This window comes from Rhinolophus sinicus, linkage group LG03 (genome assembly GCF_036562045.2).
Source record: "Rhinolophus sinicus isolate RSC01 linkage group LG03, ASM3656204v1, whole genome shotgun sequence".
Lineage (NCBI taxonomy): Eukaryota > Metazoa > Chordata > Mammalia > Chiroptera > Rhinolophidae > Rhinolophus > Rhinolophus sinicus.
This window is the reverse complement of record NC_133753.1, coordinates 9,111,246-9,124,875: the sequence shown is the minus strand read 5'-3', so window position 1 is coordinate 9,124,875 and position 13,630 is coordinate 9,111,246. Positions and strand designations below refer to the sequence as shown.

Genomic DNA, 13,630 nt, shown 5'->3' with positions numbered 1-13,630 from the left:
CTGTGGCTCAGTTAATACTTCTGCGAAATGACCGGATGACCGCGGGTGGACCGGGCTGCACCGAGGCAGATGCTGTGACCAGGACTGACGACAAACACTTCCTTCTCATTTTAGTCAGCAAGAAATGATTCTACAAGAGGTGAAAGGAAAACACCTATTTTGCACCAGAAGGAAGTAAAGAGAAACATGTGACTTTTGGAGAATGTGTGCATGTCTTTCTCCCAAAGGCTTCATCTGGAAATAGTGTTCTGAGTTACTGTTTTGGTTTTTTTGAGTCCAGATACGTGAGTAACAGAGAAAAGTAAAGATGTTCTACCAAATGAGTCTGGAGTCAACAACAAAGGCTCTTAGAAACAGGCTGAAAGTACCAGACAGACTACCCAAACAGCTCCTTAAAACAAGTTTGAGTTTAATACTCCAATTTATCTAAGCATGGCTCAAATAGAGGACAGGGGTCCCCTTGTACCACTCAGAGCCAGTGTCCTGTGTGGGTTCCCACACCTCTGATGGAGCATCTGCTATGCACTACGTACTCATGCATGACGGGAGTCACAGGACAGTTGGATTCACCACCCTGCCCAGAAAGAGAAGCATTCTAGAGGTTTCTTCATAGATCATGAAATGAAATGGCCGGTCCACTTTGATGATGGGAGGCATGGAATAAGCAGTAATTTCTGACAGCGTTCCCGCCACGGCCTCAGTTCCTTTTTCGTTGACCTCGATCACTGCTCTTTGTAAAACCTAGAAAAGAAAATAATATGGGAGACCATTTGGGTGGCAGCCCCTTGACATTTTTTCTGTGGTCCTTCCTGCCCATGAGGCCATGCTTCTGGGAATTGGTGGTACGGGGCTCCTCTGTGCTAGAGGAATGGTCTGAGGTTGCACCAGGGACTGCCTTCGAAGCCCAGAACATACCAGGAGACCCCGGAAACCCAGTGTGAAACACTTCCCAGATGTGCGCAAGGGACTCTGGCCGATTCGTGCCCACGTGCATCAGATCCGCAAACATGCACTGAGCATGTGCTTGTGCTACTGATTCTTGAGCTGAGCTGGTCCTCCTCCGGCAGGTTCTCAGGCTGCCTGGGCCCTGAATACTTTAACCTTCCGGCAGCAAGGTGGGTCAGGGTGGGGCTAGTCTTCTGGAGCAGCTTCCAGCTCCTGGTACTGTGCTCAGGACTCCTGGGACAAGCCCTGGGGTCCCCGAGGTCTCCCTGAACTCTGGCTGCCTGCACTCAGGCCTCCTGTCCTGTGTGGGGGCCCTTTTGTCCAGGTGATGTGAGTGATATACCTACGTCTATAAGTATTACAAGAGGAGATAATGAAAATATCAGTGTAATAACACCTGGAGATTCCCTGATTTTCTGGAGTGAAAATTTACTTCCCAGAGTAAACAGGGAGAATATTTAATGGCTTGCGATTTACATTGTAAAACAGCAGCACGAATTCTTTCAGGCGCTGGTCTGCAGGATCATCCTGTTTATCTGACTCACCTTCCCTGAGATGCTAAGGACTGATTGCAGCCAAAGTTGCCCTACTGAGTCCTATTTAAGTGGACACCCTTTTAAATGTTTCTTGGAATTAGGAAATGCAATTGTCTGGGAAAATACTAACCAAACCCCACAGTAAGAAAGAAGTGCAGTAAGATGAGCTGCCGTTTGGAAATGTCAGAACGTTTTCTTGGTTGAGATAATGACCGGGGGTTACTGCTGCCGTGGTGAGCACAGGCCAGGAATGTTAACCAGTTCCCGGCAATGCACTGCGCTGCCCTGAACGACAGATGATAGCCTCTCCTCAAAATCAATAGCCCTTGCACTGAGCAAACAGATTAGCTGGACGTGTTTCTTGTGGAAGCAGAGGAACCTTGCTCTGAGCAGCTTTCCAGGCAGAACAAGGGCCACAGAGTATGAGTTAGGAAGAAGTTACAGGTCAAAACATATATACATATGAAAAAAAACAAAAACCCAATGCGATCTTAGTCATCTGTGAATTGGCTGCTTTTCAAAGAAGTGGTGAGTTCCCTGTCACTGGAATTGTTAAAGAAATTGGGTGGTTGTTTTGTAGGGATATTATAGAGGGGATTTCCACCAGGGGTAGGAAGTTGAGCCAAATAACTCCTGGGGGTTTCTTTCTTCTTAAAAGTGGTGTAATTTCATGAAATTTTAAGCGAGTCTGTGAACTAATCCCTTTTTAGGGGTAAATTTCTCCTGGAGTGTTTGAGAGAGAAGAGGGAGAGCTGTGCATAAGAGAAATTAAATTAGTTGAACAACTGCTCTAATAAAATAGATCAACATTCTTAAAACATCCCACTTGAGTGCTATTTCAAGTCTTTGGAATTTAAATCTAACTTTCTACTACACCTTGGTATGTTATCAACGTTAAAATGGTTTGCAAAATTATTTGTTGGTTTTGGTCCCATTTCCAAGTAGGGCTTGGGTCCTAATGAGCGATCCTGACTTACCTTAGATACTTTAAGGTTTCTCACAGTAACCGAGAGTTCGCCCAGGTCAGCCCAGGGTGAGAAGATTCTTCTGATTCCCATCTGCTTAAGCAGTTCGTGCATCTCATACTTCTGATCTAACTTGAACTTGGGAAAGAAAACTTCCATATTTCTGTGGTACAAGCACACATAGTGGTGAAATGTAGACAAAAGCCTAAAAAAGTCACACTTTCTTTTTTTCCTTCCTCCAAGGTTATTTCCATTAATGAATGAGTCTCAGTTGACTCTATGTATAACTCGTTCCATTCTTTTTAATGGTCTTGCTCAGAGAAAATAGTTCTGGCTTGTCCAATGTATCTATAACTTCAGCGTCACTGAACCGGTTTTGTTTCCCAGCCAATGACTCACGTTCTCTTTAGCAAAGAATACCATATTTTGTATCCATTTCCCTGTGTTTTAAAAACAACCCAAACCAATAGCTGCTTCCAGCAATTCTTTGCTTCCAGCAATCCTACGGACTCCAGGATGATGTCTGTATTCAATCTCTAGATTCTGTAGACGCCCAGAATTCCAGGAAAAACTTAGGAGTCTGGGGATGGACAGCAGGAGGGGAATGAAGGAAACTCTCAACCCCCGATGTATCTGTGGCCAGAGAAACTCTGATATTATCTGTTTTATATATATTAGAGTTCTTCTTTGAAAATACTTTGTTCGAAAAGATGAGTTCTGTGGCTCAAAAATAAAAAAAACATCGAAACGAATTGACACTAAATTAGTCTTAAAGAAGTCTCAATTTCTTAATCTGTGAAATGTAGCCCAAAATACCAATTTCACAGGGCCATTCAGAGGATTGCATGAAAGAATATTTGTTAAGTACCCCAAACAATATCTGCTGTATAGTAGGAGCTTCACATTATTTCCTTTTGCTCATTTTATCCCCCTTCATTTTTTCTCTCTCTCACCCACATCCGGTCCCTCAGCAAATCCCGTCTCCTCCAGCTTCCTAATCCGTCCAGGATCTCCTGCTGTTCGTCACTCTGCTGCCACCCCCACAACCCACAGGGCAGCACCCTGACCTGCACTGACCTCCTGACCGGTCTCCATGCTTCCTCCCTCGGCCCCCTAGTCTTTTCTCAGCGCAGGGGCTGTGTGGCCCTTTCAGACCATGTTGTTCCTCTGCGCGGAGCCCCCTGTGGCTTCCCGTCCACCTCCGGAAGAACCCAAGTCTTTTCGGGGGCCTGTAAGGTATGGCTCTGGGTGGCTGGGCCCCTGGTTCTTCTCTGGCCTCATCTCCTCACTGGCAGCCCATCAAGCTCGCTCCCATCCCAAACTGTCTCACTTCTGCCTGTAACGCTTCTCTCCCCAGGTAGCCACAGGGTCACGGGTCACTTCTGGGCTTTGCTCCCCACCTGGCGTTCCCCTGCACCCTGCTGGCACCCCCATCCCCTTCCCTGCACTATGACTTGTCTCCCTCCCTTCACTAGAGTGTAAGCTCCTGGAGGGCGCCGTCATGCGTGTGTCATGGTGCCCGGCCCAGGAGCACCTCAGTAAGTGCTGGCTGAGTGAGACAGCAAGCCAGGCACTGTGAGAGATGCCAGGATAGAGTGGACAACAGGACGGATGCAGCCTCTGCCCTCAGGGAGCCCACAGGGGGAGCCCAGCATCAAACCACGCCCCTGGGGTCAGTGCTGCAGAGATGGAAGGCTGAGCTCGTGCAGGGCGAGGGGCGTGCTGTACCTGGTTTTCATGTTTCTCAGCCACGTGTCCACCAGGTCTGTAGTCAGGTAGTCTTCAAGGGCGAAGTGGTCACCCATTTTCTCCATGAGGACCACCAGCATGGTGGCGTTTCCTTGGTAGGGCAGTTTGAGGACATGGCAACGAAAATTCTTATCAAAAGTGGAGGCAAAGTTGCCAGCCCTGTACATCATGGGCACCTTGACTGTCTTGTACTTGTCCAGGTGGAAAGTGTCCACCTCAGTGAAGGCAGGGTCAAAAGGGCTCAGCCAGTTCCCTAAACAGGTGAGAAGAGAACTCGTTGTGGAAACCACCCTCCGAGAGAGCATCGTTCTTGCCAACGTCATAGGGCCCAGGGTTCTGTCCCTCTTCCTGCCCCAACTAGGACAGGCAGTCCTTAACGGGGTTTGTTTTGAACACAGCTCAGGTAGGCAAAATAAATTCCCCAAAGACCAGCCTTTCCCGGCCTCTTTCCCAGCTGGCCAAATGCGGACCCACCCGCAGGCCCTACTGGAATCACACACAGCAGCAAGGAAGTGTCTCTAGACAACCCGCTCCCGTGTGGCTTGCTCTGGCCCAGAGAGGACTTCGGGCCTCTCCCTGTCCCCGTCTTCACGAGGGACCCTCCCACTACCCTTTATCAAGTGCACACCCACATACAAGCAGAGTCCCCTGTAGCCGAAGTGATGACATACCCCACCCATTGCTGCTTAGGGTGGTTCTGAGAGAAGGGGTCCCCTGCTGACCAATCACCACATAATCCAGGGGAGGCCACCAGCATGCGGCAGCATGACCCTACACACAGACCTCTGTCCTGGGGGTGTGGCTTGACTAACTGGAAGTACATCCTCCTCCTGGACTTCGCAAGTCCCTAGTGTCAGCTATCTGCTACAGCAGCAGCCACACAAGACCACTGCCTGTGAGAGGGCCAGGATGTCAGGACCTCCTTGTGGAGTTTGGCTTCTGCCATCTGTCATGTGACTTTGATCAAGCTGACCTCTCTGAGCTTCTCTTTCATCTGTGCAGTAGGTGGGAGTGTCCCCATTTTCTTTCTATATTAAGAATCTGAGGACAAGAGACTTTTTGTCACTTACCCCAAGTCACAAAAGTAGAGTGAAGGAGCAAAGATGTAACCTGAAATCTCTCAGATCATTTGCCTTCTTTTTTCAATGACCCCGATTCCCTGTGTCAGAATGTCAGAGGACAGGAGAGCGGTGGAGAGGTGCTTGGAAAACTGTTGGGACCCCAAGCACATGGGCCACCAGGGCAGGGATGTCAAGTGAACATGCCCCGCACTGCGGCTGCCACGTCGTACATGGTCAGTGCCTGTTTCAATCTGGGAACCCTGAAAATCCGTTCATAGAAAATCTTGGGGCATTAACCAGACGCTGGCCAAGCAGGAAAGGAAGAGACCGACGCAGAGGCTTTGGGAGAGCCTAACATGAGCAAAAATACCTTTGAGCAAGATGTAATCCACAAGAATTAATTTGGTGTCAGGATTAACCTCATCAAAGAGTTTGGGGATTTTCCCCTGCGTCTTTTTGTTAATGTAACGATTCATGAGCCCTTTGGCCTGTGAGGCATTGCGAAAATTCATGGTCACGCACTCTGTATCGAAATACCTCTTGGATAAATTGAGGAAGGTCTCTTTGACATCAAAATCCTCGTGGATGAAGGCCCAGCTCCCCTGGGTGAGGCCCAGCTCGCAGTTGCCAGAGAGGTGCTCTCTCAGCTGCCGAAAGAGGGCTGGCAGGAGCCAGGGCCGGGTCTGGTTCTGGGCCTGTGGACGGAGTCCGCTCTCCAGCTGGGCTTTCATCTGCCCTTTGGCCCCCAGCGTCAGGGCTGCCATGGCCGAGGACAGGCCCAGCGGGGAGAAGACCACGTTGCCTTCGTGCCTCATGGAGATCTTTCGAAGCAGGCTGAACCCCAAGTTGGAGGTCTCCTCAGAGAGCCGCTGCCCGCTGGCCATCAGCCAGGTCTCGTCCCTCCCCTCAGCAGGCTGCACTCCCTTAGTGGTCTTGTTCTGGGCAGTGGGGGGCTGCAGAGTCTCCGGCTCTGCCTGGGCCTCTGGTGACCAGGGACCAGGGACCACGCCGGGCACCAGCCACACCTCGGCCAGGAGGCAGGGGAGCACGAGGCTCAGCACAGCCTTCATTTGCTCGGCTGTGGAGGCCAATGGAGCACTTTTCTTCAGCAGCGAGACTTGGGAGAAAAGAAGGCAGAGATTATTTTTAATGCCTAATACAGTAACTCCTGCCTGTGTCATGATACAACCCTCCAGTGACCCCGCTTTCTTCTTGTGGGGGGGCTGGGGCTTGGCTCGTGCAGCCAAGTTCCCTCAGGGAGACCTGGAGCAAGTGGGGGTGCTGTTTGTTCACGGGATGAGGAGATTCTTCCATAGCAAAACCTCCTCCAGGTCCCATCCCCTGCCAGCCCTTGGGCAGCTGGTCTCCCCCAACTTTCCCACACATTCCACTTCCTCCCGGAAGGGGTGGGGACTAAACAGGACACGCTCTGGCCCGCAGCCCTGACTGGGTGTGGGTCAGAGCAGGGCCTGGGTCAGGAGGTCTTCACAGACCTTTTATCAATCTGTTTCTTTCAGTGCCCTTGATTGCTGGGCCCTATAGCAGCCCATCGAGCTGGGTTTCGGGGACCTGAGTCTGGGGCATGTTTGGCTGGGGATTTGGAGGGTCTCGGTGGTGATCAGGACCAGGACAAGGGAAAGTGCTGCATTTGCCTGCTTGGGTGGTCAGAAGTCTCTCCCCGACCCCTCTGCTACATCACTCCACCCAGCCCGGGGGCCCCTTACACAGCTCCTTCCAGGTCTCCCTTCCTTCACTACCCCGGAGCTCCCTAGGGTAGAGATGATGATAGCCAGCTTGTCCAGCAGAGGCCTGGGCTAAACTCAGCTAATCCTCACAGTGACCTGTGGAGTGTGGCCTCGCTCTCACCGCCCCAGGTTACATGGTGGAGCCAGCCTTCCAGTACCGGCAGTGGGCCTCCAAATCCCGCCCTCCTCACCACTACCCATCTCTCCGGGCTCCCTGGCATCCCTGGGCACAGAGCATGGAAAACACAAGCACCTGCACAGTTTCCATCTGAATAAACGCCTGAGGGCTGGGCTGTGCCCCTCCGCTGTCTCCACACTCAGTTCCTGGTGTTCAGCTGATAGCACCAGGCCTGTGACCCAGAGGCTGACTGGTCACCAAGATGCACCCTCACTCTCTCTCAGCTCATTGCCCCAGGACGGCCTGGGTGGGGCGGGACCACTGACCCCATGGGCACAGAGCAGGGGAGGCTGCAGACCTTACGGACGTTCCCATCAGCAGAGACCCTCATTCTGAATCAGGCCACCTATAGCAAAATGTGGTGACAGGATGAAGTCCCCAGGCCTATTCCTGATGCAGGGGGCTGCGTCCTCATCTGTGCCTGGTACAAAGTGACACTGGGCCCCAGGACTCAGTACACGGCTCCTTATGGTGAACAGGGCCACATAATTCAGGGCCTCACTCATCCCACAGCCTGAAGTCACTGCCTGACTCAGGACATACTTCTGCTGTGTTTCGTAAATGTCTGTGTTTAGAGAATCCTGTTCGATTTTAAATGGCCAGCCGTGTTCAGTAGCTCACGCCAGTATTGGGACCACTGGGTAAGGACCTCCTACATTGCCCAAACGTACCCCAGGCTCGTGCCTTCATTATACAGGCAGACCCCAATTTCCTGCGCTCTGCTTTACCATGCTTCGCAGATACTGCCTTTCCATCACCGTGGAGGCCAGACCCTCCACCGGCACAAAGATTAAGACCCACTAAAGGTTCAGATGATGGTTAGTATTTCTTGGGCAATAAAGTATTTTTTAATTACATTATGTATATTGTTTTTTTTAGACATAATACTAGTTAGTGCACACTTAACAGACTGCAGTATACTGTAAACGTCACTTTTATAAATGTACTGGGAAACCAAACAATTCACGTGACTCTGTCACAATATTCACTTTCTTGCGGTCGGCCTGGAACCTCAGTACCCGCAGCATCTCTGAGGTCTGCCTGCATACAATAGTTAGCCCTGCTTTGTAAATTAGTAAATCAACTCCACGGCAGGGTTCTCCTGAATGCAGCTCACTTCTCTGTGTGACAGCTGTCAGGAAACACTTCCCACACAGCAGACAGATGTCACCCCTTCTGGTTGCTAAGTCTTACCATGTAGCTCCTTCAGTCCAGGGTGGCAGCCCAGGAATACATGGACAGTCCCACGTATCCCCTAGGGTCGTTCATCAACTGAACGGTACAGGATCTGAATGCAGGGGCAGCCCTTGAGCACTGGGGTGCCGTCAAGCACACCATGGGTGCAGCATCCTATATAGAATCTGAGTGGTAGGAAATCAACCACTCGCTCAACACTCCACAGCCCTGAATGTACCTGGGGCAGCACCCCCACCCAGCCCAGGAAGTGGGGAGCTCGCTCACCTGAGCAGGAGGGTCCCTGAGGAAAGTCAGGGACTTGAGTGTGGCTTCCACGTGAGTGTTGTGGACGTGAGCTCTCAAGCCTGAAAAGCCTCATCGTCTCGCCTCCTCCCTGCAGCGGAAGCCCCTGTGTCCACAACATGCCTTGTACCCCCTCCTGCCCTCCGCAGTCTAGGAGTGGGGGCTCGGTGCTGCCCAGGCTCCCACCCCCTCACCTTGGAACCCATCCAGAGAGGACGAGGACGTCTCTCCCCAGCCCTCGCTGTTAGACATTGTGAAGGCCTCCCTTTAAACGGTGGCTTCTTACCGGTGAGTGGCCCCCAGGTGCCGGGGAAGGTCCTTCATTCAAGGAAAACCAGAAGGCTAGGGTTTGCAGCCAAACGCCTGCAGCAAATATTTGCTATTCCAAAGGATGGTCCTCTGGGACTGTTACTGATTAACGTCCTGCTGGGAGATGGTGGCGTTTCTGGAAAAGCAAAGGCAGAGAGAGGCTTCCCATATTCCCCAGCTGCTCCTCTAACCCTGAATGGGACAGAAATTTCTCCATCGGAACTCCTGCTCCTCAGCTCCAGCTCCCAGTGAAACGGAGTTGCTCCAGGCGCTGAGCACTGGAAGGGGAGTCCCACCAGGCCTCCTGAGTCCCCACCTCAGGGCTGGGCACTGTGTGTGGGGTGGGGCAGAGATGACAAGAACCACTTCCCTGACCGCCCCCCCCCCCAGGAACTTTCAGTCCAGTGGGAGAAACAGACATGTAAATCACTATTAGCAATACAAAGTCATTTCAAGGTCAACCCACTGCTTTATGAGACTCATGAGACTGGAATCCTCAAGTACCTGAAGTCAAGAGTACTGGAGACCCTTTAAGACAAAAATCTCAGACCTATTAGACTCCCCTTTTGCGAAAACAAATATTGTATGTGCCCCTCACTATCCCGAAGTGAAAAGTATAGTTAGTATAACATACCCACAACATTTTTAAAAAAGCAAAATACTGCTTGAACGATAATATGGAGGGGAAATAAAAGTAAATTATAAGGAAATAATGTTTCTTTTAATATGTAGACGGTCTGGCATAAGCGCACTAGAAGTCTATACTGATGCCGCCGCACAGGGGCCAGTCGGAGACCCTCAGCGCTGCACAGGCTGTCCCCAGAATTACTACCAGCCACGTGGTTGTCTGCCATGGCGAATCATGTTTGGGAAAGTTAAAACAAAAACAAAAACCTGAAACAAAGCAAATATAAGTCTTCCTCTGATTTACATGGTTGTTGTCTTCACAGGAAATTCAGTGGGAATTAAAACCTTGGGAGGAAACGGTGTTTTCATATGAAATAAAACACCCATGGGCGTGTGAAGGTCTAGGCTCGGATAACCTCACCCATATGAGCTTGATGTGGGAGGTTTCCGCCATGTGGGACCTGGGCCACTTCACTGTGGGACAGTCCTGAACATTCCAGGTTGTCTGGAATCTCTGGCCGTGTTCACTGAATCCCAGTAGTGCCCTCCAAAGGTTTGTGAAAATCAGAAGTGCCCCAACCAGTTTCCAGAATGTTCCTTTGGGGCAGTGCCTGCTCTATGGAGAAGCCCTGCCGTAAGCGGTCGCAGTGTAGACAGCAAAGCTGGCCTGGGCTTCTCCACTCAGACAGCACAACAGCCCCTTGGCCTGTTGTCCGCTGTGCCTTGCAGCCGAGAGGCAGAACCTCAGACAGAGGAGGCAGGACTGCTTCCTGCAGGCTGGGGGTGTGGAACCTTTGCCAAGTGTCTGTGAGGAAGCAGTTGTGTGAATGCTGTGAGGCACGGCAGTGGTCACGGGAGCTTCAGAAGGGATGTAAAAGTCATTGAGGTGCATTTGACCATCTGGAAGGCTCTAAAAACTGCTGCCATTCAGAAATGGATTTTTATAAGGAAGGCAGCAGAACGTACTGGAAAGAGTGTGTACATCACACACCTCTGGGCTGGAAACCCAAGTCCTCCAAATTCCTAGCTGCCAGACCTTGGGCATGTAATCCAACCTCTGAGCTTGCTTCCCCCTCCGTAAAATGGCCAGAACTGAGCCTCTGGCCGATGCAAGTCTCAGAGCAGCTAGGAAGCAGGAAGCAAATGGAAAACATCGTCCCCAAGGCCGTGGGCCCGGGACCCAGGACGTGTGGCTCACAAAGTCTCTTCCTTCCGCGAGAGCACGAGTCCTGCCCTGCTCCCAGCACCTCACACTCAGTGCCAACCACCATGGCTTGAGCTCTTTCGCCCGCTGTGCGACCAGGAGCAGCTCCTTAACCTCCCTTTGGCTCTGTTTCCTGATCTGTACAATGGGGCTGTCAAGCCTGAGTGGTTAGGGCTGTTGTGAGGATGCAATGAGGTTGTACCTGTAAAGAGCTTGGTACCTGGTAGGAAGTGCTAATGAATGGTATTTGTCGTATAATTTTAGAGCAGAATGCACCCAGAACCCCGATTTGGACGTTACAGAGGAGAAAACGCAGACCCATGGCCGTTAAGGTCTTCCTGCCAGTGTTGGAACCAGAGCAGCACCAGCCTACCTGACTTCCGGTTTGCCCTGGATTTCAGCTTATCACTCACGTCTGTAGAGAAAGGTTGGGAAAGATCTGATAGGAAGGCCTCTGGTGACCGGACTAAACTCCGAGGCAAGAGAACAGCCCTTCCTGAAACTCCCCACAGGCGGGAAACACAACTCCCCCAGCAGCACATGCACACCCATGCACACCGCGTGCACACGTCTGCTCTTGACTCTTTTCTGTCTGGTTATAGCCTTTCCTTATTTTCCTTTTGTGCTGCTGGTCATCACTTATTTATTTCAGCTTTTAATTTAAAATTTTTATTTTCAAATCATTCCAAACAAGGTAATAATGTTGCAATGACAGTTACAAAGAACTCCTATAACCCTTTACCCAGATTCACTAATTTTTAAACACTTTTCACATACGTTTTACAATTCCCTGCTCTCTCTCTATTTATATCTGCATACCCCTCCACGCATTGTCTTATTCTGAATCATCTGAAGTGATGAGGTATTCCCGAGAACGAGAATATTCTCTTACGTAAGTAGTATCAAATTATCAAATCCAAGAAATTTAATTTTGTTACATTACCTGAGCTACAGTCATATTCCAATGTTGTCAATGGCCCCAGTAATATCCTTTGTGGCATTTTCATACTCAGTAATAGGACCCGGTCCAGGGCCATCATTGCACCTGATGCCATGTCTCCTTAGTCTCCTTGAATCTGGGGTGGTTCTTCAGCCCTTCCTTTGTTTTCCATTATGTTGACATTTTGAAGAGTGGAGGCCAACTGTCTTAGAAGTATTGTCAATGTGGGTGGTTCTGATGTAGCCCCATGATTAGCCTGAGATTATACATTGTTGGCAGGAATAGAAACAAGTATTGGGACCATCTCAGAGTATCACATGCAGAGGCCCCTGATGTCTGTTTGTCCCTAATTGGTGATGTCAATTTTAATGACTTGGTTAAGTTGATGTCCATTTCTCCAATACATAGCTACCATTTCTCCTTTTTTAATTAGTATTTTGTGAGGAGATACTTTGAAATAAATTTAAATACCCTGCTTTCATCAAACTCTCCATGGCCCCAGATTTAGCATCCATTGAATATTCTTTCCTGAATCAATTGTCAGTATGATAGTCTAAATCCATTATTCCTTTCATATTTATCAGCGTTATCAGTGTGGATTCCTGAACTCTTGATTTCATTCAATGCATTTAATCCATTACTGTTTTTATTATATCATGTATATGTGTGTGTATATTTATTTACTTAGATGTTCAAATTGTGCCAGGTATGTATATATGTTAGAAACGTACTAGAAACCATGAGCTTATGCCTCCAGTTCACAGCCTACTCCACAGGACTCTTCCTTGCTTTCTCCGTTCCGAACATGCATCCCTCTTCATGCTCAATCCTGCAAAACACACCCAGTAGCCCCTCCCTGTCCACAGAGGGATACGTTCCAAGACCCCCAGTGTTTGCTTGAAAATGTGGATAGTACCAAACCCTATATATACTATGTTTTTTCCTATGCCTTCATATCTATGATAAAGTTTAATTTATAAATTAGGCACAGTAAGAGATTAACAAAATCATAAAATAGAACGATTATAACAATATGCCAGAGTAAAAGTAATGTGAATGTGGCCTCTCCCAGAATGTCTTACCGTATGTACCGTACTCACCCTTCGTCTTCTTGTGAGTATGTCACACAAGAAGTGGACGCCTACGTGATGAGATGAAGTGACGTGAAAGTTTCCCGAGTAATGTTTTTGGACTGCAGTTGGAAACTGAGGAAAGTGAAAGTGAAGATAAGGTCGACTACTGTAAATATTGTCACATTTGCTGTACGAATTCTGATATGAAAAACAAACCTGGAAAGAAGGCTTCTTGTATTTGGTATGAGAAATGGGTCCAATTTTATCCTTTTTTTTAAAAAAAAAGGCTATCCAGTTGTCCCAATATCATTTATTTAAAAGTCCTTCTTGATCAAATATCAAATTTCCATTGTACTTGAGTCTATTTCCAGACATTCTAACCTATTTCACCCGTCTGCCTATCTATTAATGTACCAGTACCACAGACTTAATTAAAGAATCTGTGTTACATGCTTTAATATCTGGTCAGACTTGTCCCCTATTCTCCTTCCCCCACCCTTCATATCTCTTCTTTTTCAGTCTTTTCCTCGATATTCTTGCATGTTTATTTTTCTATATGAACCGTGGTATCATCTTGTCTATCTCCAGAAAAAAATTCATTAGTTATTTTTTTTTGGAATACCATTGAACTGTCAAATTAACTTAGGGAAACTAATATCTAGATGATGTTGAGGCATCTTATTCAAGAAGAAATATCCATTTGTTCAAGTCTAATTTTGCATCTTTAAAAAGTATTTTATAATTTTCTGAAAATAGATTTTGTACATTTCTTCTTTATTTCTAAGTGGTGTATCTTTTTGGCTGCTCTTGGGGTTTTGT

At 48.7% G+C, this 13,630-nt stretch overlaps 1 protein-coding gene across 4 annotated transcripts; it reads right to left on the bottom strand.

Moving 5' to 3' along the window:
* Positions 1 to 389: 389 nt before the first annotated feature.
* Positions 390 to 9,097, bottom strand: SERPINA10 (serpin family A member 10). Of its 4 annotated transcripts, none has more exons than XM_019745846.2 (6): positions 8,945 to 9,071; positions 8,641 to 8,749; positions 5,627 to 6,373; positions 4,175 to 4,448; positions 2,459 to 2,609; positions 390 to 741 (listed from the first exon to the last, which is right to left on the bottom strand). In XM_019745846.2, the coding sequence occupies exons 2-6, from the start codon at positions 8,732 to 8,734 to the stop codon at positions 550 to 552; spliced, it is 1,458 nt and encodes a 485-aa protein (XP_019601405.2). In that variant the 5' UTR covers positions 8,735 to 8,749; positions 8,945 to 9,071; the 3' UTR covers positions 390 to 549. The 4 variants fall into 4 exon arrangements, with proteins under 4 accessions (XP_019601405.2, XP_074183098.1, XP_019601422.2 ...); XM_074326997.1 differs by having other exon boundaries at positions 8,853 to 8,983; XM_019745863.2 differs by lacking the exon at positions 8,641 to 8,749 and having other exon boundaries at positions 8,945 to 9,097.
* Positions 9,098 to 13,630: the final 4,533 nt, after the last annotated feature.